Source organism: Salmo trutta, chromosome 2 (genome assembly GCF_901001165.1).
Source record: "Salmo trutta chromosome 2, fSalTru1.1, whole genome shotgun sequence".
NCBI lineage: Eukaryota > Metazoa > Chordata > Actinopteri > Salmoniformes > Salmonidae > Salmo > Salmo trutta.
In genome coordinates this window covers 68320525-68337602 of record NC_042958.1, presented here as the reverse complement: position 1 = coordinate 68337602, position 17078 = coordinate 68320525, and the positions used below count along the sequence as shown (strand labels likewise).

Below are 17078 nucleotides of genomic sequence, written 5' to 3'. Positions count from 1 at the left end.
AACGTTCAAGAGATATATAGACCAAGCTCACGGTCGAATTCCGGGTCAAATTGACACAGAACATCATGGATGTCACTTTTCTTGTACCGGGTAGGGTGTTTTATTGTGTGTAAATTACACATTTTACAAGTTTGAGACTTATACCGAGGAGAGTTGATTAAGTATGTTAGTGATTTAAAAACAAAATGGGTCAAATTGACCCGGAACATAAGGGATGGGTTAAAAACTTTATGAAGCCTTTATGAACTGTTTATATGGCATTCACAGATGTTTGACAAATAGCATTCTATATACATTGTTGTAACAGAGTTTATATAGTGCGAATTTGCTTATAAATCAGTTGTAAAGCATCTACGAAGGACTTATAAATAGTATATGGTGGCATTTCAATCCGGACCATCACAGTCCTATGCTGTTACCTTCAGGCTGCCTTTCTTGCAGTACTGCATGACCATACAGACCTTTGGAGGGTCAATGCAAACCCCAAAGAACTGCACCAAGTTTTCATGCTTCATCTCTCTCAACTGTTTTATAAAGGAATACAGAGAATTATTTACAGAAATACTTACAAATGGGATTTCAATAATAATGAATTATTAATAAATATTAAGATTACATTTTTTATTGAATTCAATGTGCAATTTTAAAAACCGGAATAATCATAAGCATACAAACTTCAACTCCCAGTGATTGTTTTGGACTCAATATTGAGTCAATTATATATATATATATATATATATACATACATATATATATACATACAGTACCAGTCAAAAGTTTGGACACACCCACTCATTCAAGGGCTTTTCCTTATTTTTACTATTTTCTACATTGTAGAATAATAGTGAAGACATCAAAACTATGAAATAACACATATGGAATCAAATAGTAATCAAAAAGTGTTTAATCAAAATATAGGTAATTTCATGCAGCACTCCATCATTGTCCTTGGTCAAATAGCCCTTACACAGCTTGGAGGTGTGTTGGGTTATTGTCCAGTTAAAAAACAATCAATAGTCCCACATTTCCAATGGTCTAATGTCCATTGCTCGTATTTCTTGGCCCAGGCAAGTCTCTTCTTCTTATTGGTGTCGTTAAGTAGTGGTTTCTTGGCAGCAATTCGACCATGGAGGCCTGATTCACGCAGTCTCCTCTGAACAGTTGATGTTGAGATGTGTCTGTTACTGAACTCTGTGAAGCATTTATTTGGCCTGCAATTTCTGAGGCTGGTAACTCTAATGAACTTATCCTCTGCAGCAAAGGTAACTTCCTTTCCTGTGGCAGTCCTCATGAGAGCCAGTTTCATCATAGCGCTTGATGGTTTTTGCGACTGCACTTGAAAAAACGTTCAAAGTTCTCTAAACGTCTAAATGTAATGATGGACTGTTGTTTCTCTTTGCTTATTTGAGCTGTTCTGGCCATAATACGGACTTGGTCTTTTACCAAATAGGGCTATTTTCTGTATACCACCCCTACCAGGTCACAACACAAATTATTGGCTCAAACACATTAAGAAGGAAAGAAATTCCACAAATTAACTTTTAACAAGGCACACCTGTTAATTGAAATGCATTCCAGGTGACTACCTCATGAAGCTGGTTGAGAGAATGCCAAGAGTGTGCAAAGCTGTCATCAAGGCAAAGGGTGGCTACTTTGAAGAATCTCAAATATAAAATATATTTTTATTTGTTTAACACTTCTTTGGTTACTACAAGATTCCATATGTGTTATTTCATAGTTTTGATGTCTTCACTATTATTCCACAATGTAGAAAATAGACTCACTGGTCTGCCACAAGTGGTGGAGAATGCGGGCAATTTGATAATGTGGTCAGATCAGGGTTGGTGTTTACGCAGCATCAGCATGGACGAGTTGATAGTGCAGTTCGTCCGGGCCCAACAAGCACAACAGGCGGTTCAGGAATGAACGCTGGAGGAACAGCGGCTACAAAATGTCCACCTCGTTGAGGAAATCAGGAAGCTACAAGTAGGAGCGCCTACTGAATTGCATCCAAACGGAAGATGACAACATCAAAACGTACCTCTGCATGTTTGAACAGACAGCGCTACAGGAAGGATGGCCAAGGCCGAAATGGGCAAGTCTGCAGGCCCCGTTCCTCTCCGGGAACGCCCAAAAGGCATATTGGGACCTTAACGACGAACAGGCGGCTAACTACAACAGACTCAAACAGGAGATACTCAGCCGCAATGGGCACAGCCTGGCCCATCGGGCCCAACTGTTCCACAACTGGAGGTTTGTGGCCAACACATCCCCCCGAGCCTAGATGCGCGTCACCACGGCATGGCTCCTATTCGACGTATCCACCCTCTCCATCCTAGTCAAAGTGGACTTGGATCACTTCTTACGGGCGCTACCCCACGACATGAAGAATTCAGCGAGTCAATGCGGGCCCCAGACCTTGGAGGGCCTCCTGGGAGCAGTGGAGACACATCAGAACACTGAGTCCCAGCGGACAGAAGGACAGCTCCACCGCTGTACACCCCGAACTGACAGTCGGCAGGGCCAAAGGGCCGCAGACCCCTGGAGAGACGACTGGGGGAGAGCCGACCTGCCACCGACGACCCAAGGTAGATGGAGACCAAAAGAGGTGTTTTGAGTGTGGCGCCCAGGGGCACCTTGCCTGGAATTGCACGGCTCAACAGGAGTCAATGCCATCAGCAAGCCCCAGAGGCGAGGTGGGCCATGCAGTGAACTACATTACCTCCTGTTGGGTGCACCACAAACCAATGTCACCCATGGTCCCGGTGAAGGTCGACAGACACGACACAGAAGCTCTATTAGACTCCGGAAGTATGGTTACGCTCGTAACCACGAGCCTGCTGAACCAGGGGACCGAACGTGGTTGGGAGATGTCCATTTCCTGTGTCCACGGTGACACAAAGCGGCATCCAAACGTACGGGCCAATATCGTGATGCCACAAGGGAGCTGCCAGATGATGGTGGGTGCCATACCGGAGTTGCCGGTACCCCTCCTCGTGGGACAAGATTGTCCACTGTTCGCGCCACTGTGAAGGCAAGAGCTGAGGAAAAAGCGAGCCGGGCGAAGACTAGAGCGAGGACAACGCGTCGCCTGCGCGGCCCGGAAGCAAGCGGTTGACAAACCTGTATCTACGGGTCCGGAGTTGGAGTCAGAGGGGGCGCAGGAACCCGACCCCACTGGTGAAGCACTGGAGGAGAAGCTCATCCTCCCTCTCAATTTCGAGGGACCCGTCGAGAAACCCGCTGGGGGCCAACTGAGCGGACAATTGGGACTGCCCAGTGGGAGGATCCGAACTTGAAAGCCGCTGCATCCCAAGTGATAGCAGTGGATAGAGAGCAACTTCCAGGGGTGAGTGACAGGCGATAACCTCATTTCCAAATTAAGAATAACCTTTTGTATCAGATGTCACAACAACAGGGGGAATTTTGAGAGGTACTGTTGCTGCCCTGACGGTACCGGAACCGTTCTTCAGCTGGCCCACATCCACCTGTTGGGGGCACAACTGGGAATGGAGAAGACCCGGGAACGGATCGCTGCCCGGTTCCACTGTATGAGGAGGGCCGTGGAAGACAATTGTCGCAGCTGCCCGGAGGGTCAAATCACTGCCCCAATAGCACACTTCCAAAACCCGCTGGTCGCCCCTACCGATTATTGGTGTGCCCTTTGAACACAGCACCATGGACATAGTGGGACCCCTGGTAAAAACAGCATGAGGACACCGGTACATCCTGGTATTAGTAGATTATGCCAACCGGTATCCTGAGGCCATTCCCATACGGGTGGCGGTATCCAAGGGAATCGCCCTGGAGCTGTTCCACCTCTTTAGCCGGGTGGGCATCCCGAACGAGATCCTGACAGACCAAGGTACTGAGTTTATGTCCCGTCTAATGAAAGATTTGTGTGCTCTCCTACAGGTTAAGCAGATCCGGAACTCCGTCTTTCACCCGCAGATGGATGGGCTTGTCAAGCGGTTCAATAAAATGCTCAAACAAATGATGTGGAAGGTCATTGAGCAGGACGGGAAGAACTGGGACCAGCTACGACCCCAGCTTATGTTCTCAATCTGAGAAGTACCCCAGTCCTCCACCGTTTTTTCCCCTTTCAAACTCATCTACGGGAGGAGGACATGCGGCCTACTGGACCTCACCAAGGAGATGTGGGAAGCCCAACCGACCCCCTTACGCAGCATGGTAGAACACGTGGAAACGATGAAGGAGCAGATGACAGCCCTATGGCTAGTGGTAAGGGAACATATGGAGAAGGCCCAACACGCCCAAATCCAGGTCTACAATCAGGGAACCCAGGACCAAGAATTCCAGGTGGGAGACAAGGTGTTGGTCTTAACTTCTCTAGGGTAGGGGGCAGTATTTTGACGTCCGGATGAAAGGCATGCCCGTAGTAAACTGCCTGCTACTCAGGCTCAGAAGGTAGGATATGCATATTATTAGTAGATTTGGATAGAAAACACTCTGAAGTTTCTAAAACTGTTTGAATGATGTGAGTATAACAGAACTCATATGGCAGGCAAACCCTGAGAAAAATCCAACCAGGAAGTGTGGAAATCTGAGGTTTGTAGTTTTTCAAGTGATTGCCTATACAGTATACAGTGACTTAGGGTTCATTTTGCACTTCCTAAGGCTTCCACTAGATGTCAACAGTCTTTAGAACGTTGTTTCATGCTTCTACTGTGACTGGGGAGAGAATAAGAGCTCCTGGAAGTAGACGACTGAGAAAATGACATGAGCTCAGTGGCGCCCGCTCACGTGAGGGTTAGCTGTGTTCCTTTTCTTTGAAGACATTGGAATTGTCCGGTTGGAATATTACTGAAGATTTATGATAAAAACATCCTAAAGATTGATGCTATACATCGTTTGACATGTTTCTACGAAGGTAAATATAACTTTTTTTGACTTTTCGTCGTGACATTTTGCGCGTGCGTCCTGCATTTGGAGTAGTGGACTAAACGTGCGAACAAAAAGGAGGTATTTGGACATAAATGATGGACTTTATCGAACAAAACAAACATTTATTCTGGAACTGGGTTTCCTGGGAGTGCATTCCGAAGAAGATCATCAAAGGTAAGTGAATATTTATAATGTAATTTTTGTCATTTCTGTTGACTCCAAAATGGCGGGTATCTGTATGGCTTGTTTTGATATCTGAGCGCTGTACTCTTTTTGAAATCTGACACAGCGGTTGCATTAAGGAGAAGTGTATCTATAATTCTGTGAATAACTGTTGAATATTTGATCAACGTTTATGATGAGTGAACCCCCTGGTCTGCCACAAAATATACAGTATATTTATATATTTTTTTACATAGGCCTACCATTCAAAAGCTCAGTTCTTACCTTTCTTAATGTAGTAACCATGTGTTTGTTGGATTTATACTTTACAAATGGTTAGAAGTTAAAAAGGCATTGTACTAAATGTTTGAAAATGCCACAAAAGGGCTTCAGTCTAGTGAAACCCAACTTTACCATGTTGAACTCTGCAATGATGGATGGCTTCCTGATATCGCTGACAGATTGATTTTCCATGTATTTGATGGCCACTTGATTTCCCTGAACACAATAGAGGTAGGTAGTAACACAGTGTCAGTAACACATATGCAGGCACACAGTGGCAGTTAAAACATCTATTATATTGTAATCTATTTGATTGTATCAGTTGCAGGTAGAGGCCTTTATGGATAACACTTTAATTGAAAGGGTTATACATTGTGCATTCATAACACCTGACATGATAAACAGTTCAAAACACATGAGTTTTGCTTCAACATTCATAACGGCTTTCATGCTAACATCTATGTAATTTATGACATGGCTTTGGAACAGTATGTTAATTTAACCGGCAGAGTCATCCTGCTGTAGAGTAGATAGATTGTATTCTGTCAGTGTATACCTGAAAAAGACCTATAGTGGAGTAGATGTGCTCTTTCCCTGCGTTGTCTCTCAGTCCGTAGCTAGTGGAGGAGAGAGTGGTCTGATAGGAGCCTCCACTTCCAATCTTACTGGCTGTCGTGCTCAGAGATAGGGCCGGCACTCCCTAGACGTTAACCATATTTGTGTTAGTTACATACATACTTTGAATACATTCAGTTAGACAACTGACTAGGTATCCCCTTTCCCTTTGGTTTCCATTTACACAATGTTTCAGATGAGAGGAATCGCAGACATATCCATTTTTGAATTGGCTCATACTTTAGGCTCTTTGATAATAGTGATCTCATTGTAGTTGATGATACACCAGCAGGAGCCGGCCAGCCTGGTCTGCAGCCGAAACTTCTGCAGCATAAGGAGGCCAATGAAGACCAGGGCTGACACACCAATTAGAGGGGACACCACCAGCAAGATCACCAGGGATATATCTGTTTAAAAAAGCCCAGGTTTAGCTTTAAAGTGACCATTTAAGGGACAATTCAACATAAAAGTTTCCAGATATTTTCAGACATCAATTGTAGACTAATATTGAGATACTACCACGTCCCAGGTCATCTGGTGTGTAGACACACTTATGTTTCTATCTTAAATACATGTAAAACATAAGCACCATATCATTTCCTGATTTTATTCTGCGCTGATCTTTTCCATTAATTTTAGGTTGAGGCATATAGCTGGATCAAAGACATGGGACGTGGATTCATTTTGAAATTAGAATATTTTTGAGATTTAAAAACATTTGATCATCTTTGATTATGGAGTGTAATGTCCCTTTAACAGCAAGACCACAATGTACAGCTATGGATATATAGATTGATATGAGTATATCTATAGTTTAATACTGTTATAGGGGAATGGAAAGACTTTAGGAGGTAACGCTAAGTAGATGTATTCAATCCACTCATTTTAAACGTGCATTTTACATAGAAACATCTCTATTTTTTTTACATTTTGAGCTTGAACAATGGTTTATTAGAGGTATGGGTAGCACCATCTTGAATTTACATAATAACGACTGATGCCAATGTGTCATTGGTAGGCTTGACCAAATTGTGATTTTTAGCACCGTGACTGAAAGTGAATGCTGCCACCAGGAAGCGCCTCACCTCCACTGGACCTGAAAGGTTTCTCACAACTTTGACAGCTCTGCTGTTGAGATCAGGACGACAACATTAAGGTAAGAAACTGTGTACAATTAGTTTCTATGTTGGTAATTAGAATATTTAAATTTTAGAGGATAACAAATAAATAAATTGAGACGTGTATGGTCTGTTTACATTTATTTTAGAGGCTATTTATACAGATTTTTTTATAAAACCTGTATAAACTGTATTTATAATTATATGATAATATTTTAGCTTGATAATAATTATATTACACAATTTCTGATATGGCTTACTGCCATTCATTCCAATTAGACTGATTTGGATTTCCCCCTGACCAATACGGCTGCCATTTGCACCCCATTTTGGAACTTTGAAGGTTCATGACATTACATTTTATAATTCGATCTATATGATCTCTCCTACAATTTTTGCACAGATATTCTTAATTTTAGGCAAAAAAAAAGTGTCATCCTGTTACATGTCACTGGCCACTCTATATTCTGCTGTCTTTTGGATTTTTGTTAATTTTCCCAGTTTTTGCTTTTGGAATGCCACGGTTGCCATGGGTAACAGTGCTGTTACAATGCATAAGATGTATGCATTTTTAGGCCAATTTAGAAACCATAGAATGACTACATTACCCACAATGCTCATTGACTGAACATTCCAAATTACGATGGCAATTTTGTATCACAATAGTAATTATATTTATATGGTGAAGGGCCTTCTATGGTGTAGGGCAGACCAGTAACTGATTTTACTGTGCATCACAATAGTCATCCTATTTTTATAGTAAAGGGCCAGTCATTTTTGGAAACAAAACTTCTTATTGTCACACAAGATGCCACTGGTGGATTCAAAATGAGTAGCTTAATAATTATTTACATGTCCCAAGTTGCATTTGCAAACTAATTATTTTTCTGTATACATCATGTGAAAAGTGAGCAATTGACAGTGAGCAATGAGCAAAATAACCATAGACAGCAAATGGACAATGTATAAATAGTATTTCTATGGTTGCAGTCCTCAAAGAGTGAATTGCATTGAATTTTAATAATCAGATCCAATGATTTACCGCCTGTAGGGTGGGATGCCACTAGTGTAGATTATTGTTGGATGGTGATATTGGGAATTACCATTGGAGAGCCATTGACAAAGCTTGTTGTCAAAGCCACAGTCAGGATTATCAGTCGGAGGCTTTCCCTTTGGCCAGATCACAGATACAAACTTTGGGGTCGGTCTGCAAAGGAACAACGTGACATGTATTCTACAAACCTACTATCCAATATTCATGGCGGTCACAATTAATTACATGATACAGATAATGGCCAGTTATTTACAAAGAAATTACAAGGTAAAATGGCAATTTAATTGAAATTAACTTATACATTGTGTCACCTGATAGATTTGGTGTGGCTGTCAAAATGAAGGATGGGCACAAATGTGGTGCTGTCATCGGTATGCTGCAGATCATAAATGGAGTAGTCCAAGTTCCTCTCACCCTCCTCATCAAAGTGGACCAGTCCAGAGGCTCCTGTAATACACAGGTCACCACATACAGTGATTATGCTTACATTGCGCTCATTTATAAATCCTCCATAGCAGTGCAACACCAATTATTAATACTCTATAAATGGGTTAGCTGACAACGTCACAAAAAACAATGCACATGCTTCAATGGGGCAGAAGGCAGTGTGTTGTTATGATTCTGGATGGCCAGCTAGCAATAATGACAAGCAGCTGCCATGTGGGGAATTGTAGGTGGCTCGTTTCAGATAGTTTTATCTTGTTCTTGATACCATGTCTTGTTTTGAGTTTTTTTGACTGACGTCATGTCTATGCTAATATGGCAAAACATTTCGCTAGCTAGCTTACCAACAACTGTAATGATGTATTTGAGAGACAACAAGTGCTCATTGTGCAAATGTATGTTTTCAATAAACATTAGAGCTGAAATATCATTACTTGCTGTCAACAATCTAAGCCAACCCTGTCCAGTTTGGTGCAACAGCTTCTTATTGACAATGGCAGCTGCTTCTCAACAGAAAAATCTGGAAACAGGTAAATTCATTTAAATGAATGGATGAAATAATACAATTTAGCATATGCTCTTCTCCAGAGTGACTTACAGGAGCAATTAGGCTTAAGTGCATTGCTCCAGGGCACATTGAAAGATGTATTCCCTTGTCAGTTTAGGGGTTCAAACCAGCAACCTTTTGGTTACTGGCCCAACACGCTTAACTGCTAGGCTACCTGGCCACCATTATTATGCTGTCCTATAGACTTGAGTGTAGACAGCTACTCAGGGCTTGGGTTTCTGAATGTCACTGCATTGTAACGGGACCAAATAAATTAAAGGTTTAATTTATTTGACAGGGAGAATGAACATTCCAGAGTCCAGACATAAACGTGCTGGAGTTTTTTTTGTCTAGTCATGAATGAATAGAAGCTGAATTGAAGCTACCATAGAAGTGGATGTTGTTCTTGTTCTTCAGTCTCTGGAGCAGTTCACCGCCGTCATGGGGGTCTTTGCCATCTTTAAGGACTTCCTTCAGTCCCATGGCATAAAGCAGAACTGCATCGTGCAAGTAGGCAGAGTAAGGGCTAACCTGGAACACAACATCACCCACAGCAGAATCTCATGCTTTTACTAGATTGTAATGAAAAGGGTAAGACTTGCTTGAAGCATTCATAACCCATTCATAAGCAATACATAAACAATGTGTTGTGTATTGAGTTACTTTCTGCCAAGCTACAAGGGGTTAATGGGGGCATGATTTTGGGCGTCAAAGTTGAGACTGTTCTAAAGTGATCTTACCACACATGTGAATGTAATGATGATCTGAAGTTTTTAGTAAAAACCCCTGTCTTAAGCTGTCCTTATTTACTAGTTGAGAGATGTGATACAATGCTTATTGTCAACATCTCCATAACGAAATATCAACTTAAGTTGAAAAACTGCTAATGAATATGGTTAAAATGCTAATGTATGTGATATGTATGAGGTATGAATGTGTTATGAAGTCCTTATGTAGGTACTCATCAAGTAAAGTGTTACCTTAAAGATATTGGGTGCATTTGAGTGGTAACACTAATGCAACCGACTGTAGACGAAAGTCGAGGAGTGAAGTCAGACACTAATGTGGTTTTCCAACAGCAAGGCTCAGATCAACATGGCAGTGTTTTCATTGTTTATCAAAGTTTTTCCTTATAATGTTGAAATTAAATGTTTTCAACCCCATATCACACACTCACAAACTGAAATACAGTATCTCACAAAAGTGAGTACACCACTCACATTTTTGTAAATATTTGAGTATATCTTTTCATGTGACAACATGGTTGCCGCCACACACGCTTGACACCATCTGAACCAAATAAGTTTATCTTGGTCTCATCAGACCACAGGACATGGTTCCAGTAATCCATGTCCTAAGTCTGCTTGTCTTCAGGAAACTGTTTGCGGGCTTTCTTGTGCATCATCTTTAGAAGAGGCTTCCTTCTGGGACGACAGCCATGCAGACCAATTTGATGCAGTGTGCGGCGTATGGTCTGAGCAATGACAGGCGGACCCCCCCACCCCTTCAACCTCTGCAGCAATGCTGGCAGCACTCATACGTCTATTTCCCAAAGACAACCTCTGGATATGACGCTGAGCACGTGCACTCAACTTCTTTGGTCGACCATGGCGAGGCCTGTTCTGAGTGGAACCTGTCCTGTTAAACCGCTGTATGGTCTTGGCCACCGTGCTGCAGCTCAGTTTCAGGGTCTTGGCAATCTTCTTATAGCCCAGGCCATCTTCCTGTAGAGTAACAATTCTTTTTTTCAGATCCTCAGAGAGTTGTTTGCCATGAGGTGCCATGTTGAACTTCCAGTGCCCAGTCAGTATGAGGGAGTGTGAGAGCGATGACACCAAATTTAACACACCTGCTCCCCATTCACACCTGAAACCGGTGTCACATGACACCGGGGAGGGAAAATGGCTAATTGGGCCCAATTTGGACATTTTCACTTAGGGGTGTACTCACTTTTGTTGCCAGCGGTTTAGTCATTAATGGCTGTGTGTTGTGTTATTTTGAGGGGACAGCAAATTTACAATGTTATACAAGCTGTACACTCACTACTTTACATTGTAGCAAAGTGTCATTTCTTCAGTGTTGTCACATGAAAAGATATACTCAAATATTTACAAAAATGTGAGGGGTGTACTCACTTTTGTGAGATAATGTATATGTGTGTGTACATTGTACAATCAATTAGTGAGAGAGAGATGAAAATATCACTTTCATTTGTATATCCACTGTAGTCTGCTATAAATCATGGCAAAGTTGGTTCCTGTTCCAGTCATGTCTTCTGTCATGTTCCTGTGAGTCAAACAAAAACTCTCTAATGATTGGTTTACAATAGAGCCTCCCACAATGCAGGTGATGGCTGCAGGATGAAGTTGGTGAAGAGCAACTGCAGAAACTTGCAGTCGTATGTAGTCAAAACTTCATGACCTTTGATCACATGATTTTTGTAAAGTTCATGCAGTTGACATTTTTTGGGCCAATTTTTATCCCCATAGACAGCAGCGTCAGTTCAGCTCAGCTAAACCTAGGGTATGGCAAAGTGGGGTGTGTGGGGGTTGGAAGTTGAAGCTCATTTACTGCATTTTTACACAATATGAAAACTCTAAAATGCTATTTGCAGAACAGAAGAAAAAAAAATTGACCCCAGCCATAATTATCACCAAAAATAAAAGGTTTAAATATATGTGGAACGGCATATACAATGAACCTGTTGAGGCCAGGGGGCAGTATTGAGAATTTTGGAAAAAAATATGTGCGCATTTTTAACTGCCTCCTACACCAACTCAGAAGCTAGAATATGCATATTATTGTTTAGGTTTGGATAGAAAACACTCTGAATTTTCTAAAACAGTTTGAATGGTGTCTGTAAGTATAACAAAACTCATATTGCAGGCAAAAACCTGTGAAAAATAGATTAAAAAAAATGAGAATTTTGTGACTGTACTATTTAGTGTCATTGTTTTAAAGATACCACAGTGAGAAAGGATTCAGTTCGCAACTCCTACTGCTTCCACTAGATGTCAACGATCTTTAGAAAGTTGTTGGAAGCATCTGTCATGAATACAGACCGAATTAGAAAGCTTACAAGTTGACACGTCATCACTTCATTTTTTGCGCCTGCGCATGAATCTGAGAAGAGTGTCTTTGTCATAATCGTTTATTCTAGACACTTGATAGGTTGTGTGAAAATATTACTGATGTTTACTGATGTTTCACGTTAAAAATGGACCAAAAGATTAATGCTAAACAACGTTTGACATGTTTAAACAAACGTAAATAGATTATTTACTAGGTTTTCTTTAGCTTTTCGGCGTGACTTTACACTGCCCACCTCATTTTGTGGGAGCCTACTGAACGCTAACTATTTGGACATAAATTATGAACTTTGTCAAAAGAAACCACATTTGTTCTGGACCTGGGATCTCTGGCAGCGCCTTCTGATGGAGATAATCAAAGGTAAGGGGATATTTAGAATGTTATTATCGATATTAGATGATGCTAATGCTAACGGTATAGCTTAGCTTAGCTTAGCATATAGCTTATTGTTGTTAGCATAGTACCCAGTTTATGCAAAATGTGATTTCCCAGTAAAGTTATTTTGAGATCTGGCCATTCGGTAGCAATTACGAGATGATAATATATTATTCTTTGAATGACAATATTATAATTTACCAATGTTTTCGAATAGTAATTCCGTGATTTGTAATGCTGGATTCACTGGGAGCATTCGAGCCGAAAAAAATTCTGAATTTCACCGCGACTGTAAATGCTGTTTTTGGATATAAATATGAACTTGATGGAACTACAAATGCATGTATTGTATAACATAATGTCCTATGAGTGTCATCTGATGCAGATTGTCAAAGGTAAGTGCATAATTCTAGCTAGTTTTCTGTCTGTTGATGCCCTTCTTTGAATTGGCTAAACATTACACGCAGCTATTGTCAATGTACTCTCCTCACATAACCTAACTTTATGCATTCTCCGTAATGCCTCTGAAAATCGGACAGCGTGGTTAGATTTAGGAGATATATCTTTCAAATGGAGGAAAATAGTTGATTATTTGATTATTTGAAATGATTACTCTTGCAGTTTTGAATTCCCCGCCATGGTCACATGACAATGAATCCCAATACCGGGATTAGATCCTGCCCCCTGGCCTCAACAGGTTTTAACAACTACTCAACCTCATCATAAATTGACAAATTTACTTTTGAACCGTGCATGCAGTGCAATGTGAAATAGATGCCTAATACATGCAAGTCACAACAAGGGCGACTTCAAATGCTGACATCCATAAGCGGTGCGTCAGTTTAAAGCTATTTTTCACCATGAAATTTCACCTTTATAATACTCTAAACAGCCATTACATTTGATTCGGGATTGGAATGATTTTAGTCTACTTTTTTGTAGCCTACTTTAACATTCTTGGTCGTGAGCTAGGGTATTACGACTGCCATATCCAACTGACACCAATGCTCCATAATGCAAAACACTTTGAAAGGCGATTTGACAAAAGTGATCCGCTCGAATGCACCCATTATGATGGATTATGCAAAAAACCTGGTAACATTGAGGACCTCTTTTCTCTCACCTCTTTTTCTGATGTAAGTTTGCTGTGAAAAGGGTGCGTCTTCAGCCTCTCATAGACTTGCTCAAAGAAGTCGTAGTAGTCGTAACCCTCGTTGGACTTCTGACCAATGACAAAGGCCATGTCGAAGGCCCTCATGGTCGCCAGGTCTTTCTTGTTGTTCATGGCATATTTCCACAGGTTGTCCTGTTCAAACCAAAAGTGGTGGACAAAGATGGGTTTTTATGGCTGCATTCCAGTGTAAAAAGTTGTTCCCCTCTCCTCTGCTCTTGTTTATCATACCTCTCAAATTTGAGTAAAGTAAAGCCAGTACTGAGCTGGTTATCGGTATGAGACGTACACCTAACGACACATACAGTTGAAGTCGGAAGTTTACATGCACCTTAGCCAAATACATTTAAACTCCGTTTTTCACAATTCCTGACATTTAATCCTAATAAAAAGTCCCTGTCTAAGGTCAGTTAGGATCACCACTTTATTTTAAGAATGTGAAATGTCCGAATAATAGTAGAGAGAATTATTTATTTCAGCTTTTATTGCTTTCATCACATTCCCAGTGGGTCAGAAGTTTACATACACTCAATTAGTATTTGGTAGTATTGCCTTTATATTGTTTAACTTGGGTCAAACGTTTCGGGTAGCCTTCCACAAGCTTCCCACAATAAGTTGGGTGAATTTTGGCCCATTCCTCCTGACAGAGCCGGTGTAACTGAGTCAGATTTGTAGGCCTCCTTGCTCACACACGCTTTTTCAGTTCTGCCCACAAATTTTCTATAGGATTATGGTCAGGGCATTGTGAAGGCCACTCCAATACCTTAACTTTGTTTTCCTTAAGCCATTTTGCCACATCTTTGGAAATATGCTTGGGGTCATTGTCCATTTGGAAGACCCATTTGCGAACAAGCTTTAACTTCCTGACTGATGTCTTGAGATGTTGCTTCAATATATTCACATAATTTTTCTGCTTCATGATGCCATCTATTCAACAGTCCCTCCTGCAGCAAAGCACCCCAACAACATGATGCTGCCACCCCCATGCTTCGCGGTTTGGATAGTCTTCTTCGGCTTGCAAGCCTCTACCTTTTTCCTCCAAACATAACGATAGTCATTAAGGTCAAACAGTTCTATTTTTGTTTCATCAGACCAGAGGACATTTCTCCAAAAAGTACAATCTTTGTCCCCATGTGCAGTTAGTCTGGCTTTTTATTGGGGTTTTGGATCAGTGGCTTCTTCCTTGCTGAGCGGCCTTTCAGGTTATGTCAATATAGGACTCGTTTTACTGTGGATATTGATACTTTTGTACTTGATTCCTCCAGCATCTTCACAAGGTCTTTCGCTGTTGTTATGGGATTGATTTGCACTTTTCGCACCAAAGTACGTTCATCTCTAGGAGACAGAATGTGTCTCCTTCCTGAGAGGTATGACGGCTGCGTGGTCACATGGTGTTTATACTTGCGTACTATTGTTTGTACAGATGAATGTGATACCTTCAGGCGTTTGGAAATTGCTCCCAAGGATGAACCAGACTTGTGGAGGTCAACCATTTTTTCTGAGGTCTTGGCTGATTTCTTTTGATTTTCCCATGATGTCAAGCAAAGAGTCACTGAGTTTGAAGGTAGGTCTTGAAATACATCCACAGGTACACCTCCAATTGACTCAAATGACATCAATTAGCCTATCAGAAGCTTCTAAAGCCATGACATCATTTTTCTGGAATTTTCCATGCTGTTTAAATGCACAGTCAACTTAGTGTTTGTAAACTTCTGACCCACTGGAATTGTGATACAGTGAATTATAAGTGAAATAATCTTTCTGTCAACAATTGTTGGAAAAATTACTTGTGTCATGCACAAAGTAGATGTCCTAACCGACTTGTCAAAACTATAGTTTGTTAACAAGAAATGTGTGGAGTGGTTGAAAAACAAGTTTTAATGACTCCAACCTATGTGTATGTAAATTTCCGACTTCAACTGTATATATATTTTTTTTATTTCTCAAATTTTTTTGCACAAATTTGTTTATATCCCTGTTAGTGAGCATTTCCAAGATAATCGATCCACCTGACAGGTGTGGCATATCAACACGCTGATTAAACGGCATGATCATTACACAGGTTCACCTTGTGTTGGGGACAATAAAAGGCCACTCTAAAATGAGCAGTTTTGTCACACAACACAATGCCACAGATTTCTCAAGTTTTGAGGGAGCAGGCAATTGGCATGCTGACTGGTGCTGAGGAGTATTTCTGTCTGTAAAAAAGCCCTTTTGTGGGGAAAAACTCATTCTGGATTGGCCTGGATTGGCATATGCCCTCCCATATGCCCTCCCACCTGGCTGCTCCCCTGCCCAGTCATGTGAAATCCATAGATTAGGGCCTAATGAATTTATTTAAATTGAATGATTTCCTTCTATGAACTGTAACGCAGTAAAATCTTTGAAATCATTGCATGTTGCTTTTATATTTTTGTTCAGTATATAGTGCTGTCATCGATCATAACCCCGATATTTAACCCTGTTTAATATTTAAAACACTGATTGCATTTAGAATGCACTTCCCCTATTATATGAAAAAGGGGAGAAGTGCTAGGTTTTTCTAGCTGGTTACAAGGATGAACTTGTGTTTTGACGGGCCTCCCGACTGACGCAGCAGTCTCAGGCACTGCAGTGCTTGTCCGGGTAAGGGGACGGTTTGGCCGGCCGGGATATCCTTGTCCCACGCGCTCAAGCGACACCTGTGGCGGGCCAGGCGCATGCACACTGTCACGGTCGCCAGTTCTATAGTGTTTCCTCCGACACATTGGTGCGGCTGTGTCAAGAAGAAGTGTGGCTTGGCAGGGTCGTGTTTTGGAGGACGCATGGCTCTCAACCTTACCATATCCCAAGTCTGTATGGGAGTTGCAGCGATGGGACAAGACTGTAACTACCAATTTGATATCACGAAATTGGGGGAGAAAAAGGGCTAAATGACGTGTTTTGACATGGCAGGAATCAATAATTCAGTGGGAGATAAAGATGCTGTTCTATTCCACCGGAGCAGACCGGCAAAATATGTGCACTCGTAACCCTTAATCCGTTATTTGTTAAAATAATGATCAGAAATGATTCCAATCGTTTTTCCACCATTCATTTTCCCCAAAACAGATTTTAGAAACACTTCAAATAAGGCCTGTGTTTTGTGTAGACTCACCCTGGTGTGACATTTTGATAACTGTGTAAATCTCTTTCGGACAAGTTGACTTTTATCAATATATTCGCTTGTATTTATCCCCCAAAACGAAATGCTAATTAGCTGCTAATGTGGCTATCATACAGAACTACAAATGCCTGTCTCAAGCTTCACATCACTCACCAGGGCCATGATGATCT

General features: G+C 41.3%; 1 protein-coding gene across 1 annotated transcript in view; it reads right to left on the bottom strand.

Annotated features, from left to right (window-relative positions):
• Nucleotides 1-17078, bottom strand: part of gucy2g (guanylate cyclase 2g) — a 90967-nt gene that overhangs the window by 31607 nt on the left and 42282 nt on the right. The window contains exons 4-11 of the mRNA XM_029715323.1: nt 13716-13898; nt 9514-9658; nt 8448-8583; nt 8186-8289; nt 6205-6371; nt 5906-6049; nt 5477-5565; nt 420-519 (exon numbers count right to left, since the gene is read on the bottom strand). Coding sequence (XP_029571183.1) covers nt 420-519; nt 5477-5565; nt 5906-6049; nt 6205-6371; nt 8186-8289; nt 8448-8583; nt 9514-9658; nt 13716-13898 — 1068 coding nt within the window. The remainder of the gene's footprint in view (nt 1-419; nt 520-5476; nt 5566-5905; nt 6050-6204; nt 6372-8185; nt 8290-8447; nt 8584-9513; nt 9659-13715; nt 13899-17078) is intronic.